At 31.9% G+C, this 6000-nt stretch overlaps 1 protein-coding gene across 1 annotated transcript; it reads left to right on the top strand.

The window, feature by feature from the left end:
• The first annotated feature begins 2081 nt into the window (after positions 1-2081).
• LOC122589760 lies at positions 2082-4032 on the top strand. The gene is made up of 3 exons (XM_043762086.1): positions 2082-2149; positions 2241-3347; positions 3774-4032. Exons 1-3 carry the CDS (start codon positions 2095-2097, stop codon positions 3803-3805), a joined length of 1194 nt encoding a protein of 397 aa, XP_043618021.1. The 5' UTR covers positions 2082-2094; the 3' UTR covers positions 3806-4032.
• The last annotated feature ends 1968 nt before the right edge of the window (positions 4033-6000 follow it).

Raw genomic sequence — 6000 nt, 5'->3', positions numbered from 1 at the left:
TAAAGAGAGGATGAAAAAAGTGAAAAAAAAATTAAAAAAATAAAAAACAAATATTATCTTCTTCTTACCTTAAGTTATCTTTTCATTTGATCTTTATCAATTTAAAATATAAGTTATATAAAAAACAGAGTAAATTGCATTTTTGGTTCGTGTGTTATCACCCAACTTGCAGGTACAGTCCAAATTCACTTATTATTGCACCGTGATCCAATTTTTAGTTTTTGGTTGCAATCTCAGTCCAAAAACTGATGGTCGTCTATTTTTCATCGTTAGTTTGATCATGTGAAACCATGCAATGGGCTAATGTGTCTTTTTCATACGAACATGGACCATTCATGCAATTAACTCATTTTTTATTTATAATTTTTTTTTTATTCATCGTCATCTTCTTCCAATATTATTTTTTCATCAACTCATCCAAAATATAATTATAAATACATTTTTGTCTTTCTTCTTCTCCAAACACAATCTTCCTTAAACCGATACACATACATGATACATATATCATCATCATCACTCATATCTATATATATCTAGTTTATATTTATACATAGATCTATATACTCTTCGCATAAAATCCTATTTCATCTGCCAATATATAGATCTGAAATTGTCACACATACATACTTATAAAAAATTCATCTAAATATCATTTTGTTTTCTAAAATCCATGGAAACAGATTTACTTTCAAAACCACTAGAAAGTTATTAACCATCATTTCTCTATTTGTGTCTCCATTACCGGCGATTCAACTCCCGGCACTGACGATTAAACCAAATTACAAGTCTTTACCTTAATCTTCATCTTTTTCCGATGATTCGACAAACCCATAACTTCCGGCTACTTCTCCACCAACAATGACATCGACACTAATTATGTTTTATATTAATTTTTCAATTTCAATATATGTAGGTAGACAAATAAGATATAGAATAAGGTGATGTGTTTGACTAATTAATATGTGTGGATTTAATTACAGGTTTATGCTAACAGATGTTAAGGGGTTAAAGACACTTGTTTAAGTTCAAGAGTGGAAATATCGATCTTGGCTGTGAATTTGTTTTTATGATGAATAATTGAATATGAAATATCCAAGTGTTATTGTTGAGGGAAAAACATATATAATTGAAAGAAGAAGATGATGAATAAAGAAAAATTAAAATAAACAAGATTGAGTTAATTGCAAGTATGGTCATGTTCGTGTGAAAAAGACACATTAGCCCATCGCATGGTTTCACATGATCAAACTAACGGTGAAATATAGACGACCATCAATTTTTGGACTGAGAATGCAACCAAAAACTGAAAACTGGATCACGATGCAATGATAAGTGAATTTGGACTGTACCTGCAAGTTGGGTGATAACACAGAGACCAAAAATGCAATTTAATCGAAAAAATATTAAATATTTGACATTTCTAATCTCTATCTTTGTTCCCTTATAAAGTAAAAGGTCCCTTTTTACTTTTAGTAAATTCTGTCTTTAAATTACTATAATTGCCCTTGACATTTTATATTAAAATTTTCAATATCTCCTTTATATCAACCTGCACCACTTGCCACCACCACCATTATCAATAATACAATCACCGACACCACTAAACCGCCGTTCCCGTCACCGCCGCCGCATTACGCGGATACCATGTTCGTTTTAACTAATATGTATAATTTTTATAAAAAAAAATTATAAAAATTATTATTTTTATTACTAAACATATGTACACCAGTTCGATACATGTATCATTTAACAAAGTATCCAATACCATAACCAAATACACATACCAATTTTGTACCCAATCTCACGAGAAAATGGTCTTGTAAAAATCACCGTCCATTTAACCTGTTCTCAACAAGTACTGCTTTCTCCAACGTTCACCTTTCGTACTGCTACAATTTTCCAAAAAAACTTTTTTCGGTACTACAACTCTTAAGCACACTTTACAACTATCCATCTTTTCTTCACAAACCTCACACAAGATTCAAAAAAGCACAATACCTTCCTCTCCACTCCAATAAACCCAAATTCCCCTAGCCATAAAATAAAAACAATCTCACTACTCTCATTTCTTTCACCTCAATTCCATCACCAAAAATGTTCAAAATGGCATTCCTGTTATTTGCCTATCTTTTTCTCCTCTGTACTTCTGGTAAGTACATAAAAACATGTTAGTCCTCTGTTTTTACTCTGTTTTTTTTTTTATATATAACTAATTTTGTCCCTTTATTTTTTTTTTTCAGTTTCAGGTCAGGAATCATTACAACTTGTGACTTTTCATGAAGATTTATCATACATGAATTCTCGTATTCAAACAATGGGTGTGTCAGTGAATCAAGAAAAGCTTAATGAGGTTTCAAACAACATTTTAATGGCAGAAAATTGGCTAAAACAACATGTTTTATCTTACTATCCTTCAACTAATATAGGTCACATTGTTATATCTAACATTCTTCTTTGCAAAGATGAGAATTTTATGAATCAAGAAAAGATTGTTGGGATAACTTTGGATTCTATGAAGAATATCTATTATTGTCTTACTAGATGGGGTTTAGAGAAAAAAATTAAAGTCTCGGTTACTTTATCTCTAAAATGTGTACACAAATCATATCTTAAAAGTATTTTAAACTTCTTGGATGAGATAAATTCAACTTATACTATAGACCCACCTCAATTTACTGATCAACTTGTGAACTTGATGATTTCTGAGCTGAAATTAGTGAAAAAGTTGGGTAATTTTCGGCCCGAAAAGGTGAACTTTATCTCCCCTGTTTTGAAACAATCAAAGCCCACATCAAGAAAGCTTTCATTCATTGATGATTTATGGTCAAATCCATCTCCACCAGAAAATGTTGTTGAATTTTCACCGGCGCCGGAAATTCAGCCTCCGGCGAGTAGTCCATCTCCACCTTACGGGTTTAGTTTACCTCCATGTAACCCTTACCCTCACCCTTACCACGCTGTGCCCCCAGTGGTGAGTAATGGTAACAGGCCGATGGTGGCACCGCCACTTGCGGTTGGTAACCGTGGTGGGTCAGTGGCGGCGCCGCCACTTGTGGTTGGTAACCGTGGCGGGTCAGTGGCGGCGCCACCACATTTGGGAGGTGAAATGCTGTGGTGTGTGGCTAAGCCTAGTGTGCCATCAGAGAAGCTGCAAGAGGCGATGGATTACGCGTGTGGTGCTGGTGGGGCGGATTGTGGGCCAATAAGCCCAAATGGGAGCTGCTATATGCCGGATTCGGTTGTTGCTCATGCTTCATATGCTTTCAATAGTTACTGGCAGAAGAACAAGAAGAATGGTGGTGTTTGTGGCTTTGAAGGGACTGCTATGCTCATTGCTTCTGATCCAAGTCAGTATTCTTTCCATTACTTATTCAATAAAAGTTAAAGTAACTCCTAATGTCATTTTTTACGAGTTTTGGGTCTTAAAACTGTTGTCAACGATGTATGGTCGTATGGAGAGATTGAGATATTCAATTTTGACTCAATAAAAAAATTAACCATTTTGACTCAATCTAATCACATTATTTACTTAAAATTTAATGGTTAAAAAAACAAACGAACCATATTGTTACCTATTATGCTATATCAAAAGTTCAAAACACAATCCAAACGTTTTATGTAAGAAAAATGTTTATTAGACTTTATAAGCACTATAAAAGCAGCCAAATTTGAGCTTTGTCTAAAGCATATCCATTAAGTCTTTTTCCAAAACCAGCATACTTGATGTCAAGCCAACATGTACAAATGAACATTTGTATATAAACTATTTGCAGGTTTTCTTCAATGTCGTTTCCCTCATGGCTGATTTTTGGGGGAGTGTTTCAATGTGGAAGAGAAGCTGCTTTTTTTTTGGGCAAGTCTGGTGGAGAAATAATTTATAGATACTAGATGAATTAGATGTTATAGAATAGCACATTTTGTGTTCATTCCACACTTGCAATCTAAATATAATGAACTTATGATATTATATTCTGATTAGAAATTTGGCACTAGTACTATTTATTGAATAATGAATGTCATTTCGTTCGAGTATTTGATTTATTTGCATGAGTTTGGCTTGTTATTCCATGTTTATACATCTCAGTCTACAACATTCTTTGTGAAAGCCGACAACCATGAAGAAAATATGTTGTAGATTGAGACATATCAATATAGTAACTTGTACATTTTTCTTTTCTCCGTTCATCAGTCTATATTGATTATTGAATATGCATTGCTTTTCATTCCAGATGCCCTTGATTTTTGTCTTGAATCTACTTTGGTAAGATAACAAAATTACTTGCTAAGCGTGGGCTAACCTTTAAAAGATATGGCTACTAAATCATTGGTTATTAAAAAATCATCCTTCTCCCTACAAATGACTTCAATAATGAAAAGATCATTGGTTCAAATACTATATGAAACAAAAAACGAGGTTTTTCATGTCAGGTCTAGATTTTCTACTCATCCATGGTAAATACATTTCTTCTCATCACACCTATCTCAAATTATAGCATTAAGTAGAGCTTTTATATTATTTTGGATTGAACGAACTCAATATGTTGTTAACTAGAATACAATGCTAAATGAATAAAATGTTATGAGGACAAATAAAAAGATGTTTTGGATAGTTTTCATTTATTAAAAAAAATAATAATAAAATTAAAAAGCTCAAACATTTTGGAGGATTTGGATAACCAGTGACAGACTGACGGCCAATGGTGGTGGTGTGACCAGGGGAAACAGAGAGCGACCAATGGTGGTGGCATGACCAGTGGAAACAAATACTCATATGATATTTAACGAAGTGTGCCAACATCTAGCTAGTTTATTTGTAGCAAATTAACCTTTTTGATACCTCAAAGTCATGCCTGTCAACTGACTTTTTCCGTTGCAACTTTAGAATAGCTACTAGTCGCGAATATTGATTTTTTCCGTCACTAAATAGGTACCAATTTGTTTTATGATATATTTTCACATTAGATTTACAAGGCTTTTTTTGTTACAAAAATTTAATTTTATCTTAAATATTGATGAACAATTTGTGTATTTGATGAAGACATCAAGTAGATACGATCAGGGGCGGTATCACATGGGGGCAAATGTCCTCTCAAAATTTAGATTTTGTTATGTATTTTCAAAATTTTCATCGATTTTAAAAATTTTTTTTATATGTTTTTAACATTTTGACCCCTTTTATATTTATAATTTACGGATTTTTTAATTTTGTCCCCACTGAAATTTTTTTTTTCTAGTATCGCCTCTAGATACAAGTAACGAATAAAAAAAAGTATCATATCATTATTATATGAAGTATTCAATCAAATGGTGTTGAAAAGCTCTTGTTACATTCCAAAATCTTGAATTAGGAAAGGAATAAATTACTTTTCCATGGGTCACTCCAAGTTACTAATATATTTTATGGTTATCCCGAACATTCTCGCTTAAGTATATGGAATCTAATAGTGTCGTTTTGGTGAACCTCATTAAAACAAACATTGTCGTAAAGAATAACTTTGGTAAATTTCATTTGTCAATGGGACACATTGGATTTCGGGCTCAAAACGAGTATAAATCAATTAACCATTTATAAATTATAAAGTAACATCATAATCTATATCTATATCTATAAACCCTTATAAAGGATATTGAAATTAAGTTTAAACATATTTTTCATTCTCATAATACCCTCCACATTTACTTTATACTTTACACATCTTATTTTTAACTACCGAAATTACTCTTAAAAAAAAATTAAACCAATAAAAAAACCGATTTTTGATTCTAATTTAATTAACATTGATCTTTCTATATGGTTTCAAAACAATCAACAGAATCTCACAATATATTTTTGCATATTTTTCATTCCCATAATACCCTCCACATTTACTTTATATTATACACAACTTATTTCTAACTACCGAAATTACCCTTACAAAAAAATTAATCCAATAAAAATAAACCGATTTTTGATTCTAATTTAATTAACATTGATCTTTCTATATGGTTTTAAAACAATCG

Source organism: Erigeron canadensis, chromosome 2 (genome assembly GCF_010389155.1).
Source record: "Erigeron canadensis isolate Cc75 chromosome 2, C_canadensis_v1, whole genome shotgun sequence".
In the NCBI taxonomy this organism is placed as follows: domain Eukaryota; kingdom Viridiplantae; phylum Streptophyta; class Magnoliopsida; order Asterales; family Asteraceae; genus Erigeron; species Erigeron canadensis.
The sequence above is the reverse complement of the archived record's forward strand: the minus strand, read 5'-3'. Positions and strand labels throughout refer to the sequence as shown.

Excerpts from the sequence above, each read along its gene's own strand:
- LOC122589760 (XM_043762086.1), top strand. The coding sequence starts at position 2,095 with ATGTTCAAAATGGCATTCCTGTTATTTGCCTATCTTTTTCTCCTCTGT. Across the intron at positions 2,150-2,240 it reads TTTTCTCCTCTGTACTTCTG|TTTCAGGTCAGGAATCATTA; the intron begins GTAAGTACATAA and ends TTTTTTTTTCAG. Across the intron at positions 3,348-3,773 it reads GCTCATTGCTTCTGATCCAA|GTTTTCTTCAATGTCGTTTC; the intron begins GTCAGTATTCTT and ends AACTATTTGCAG.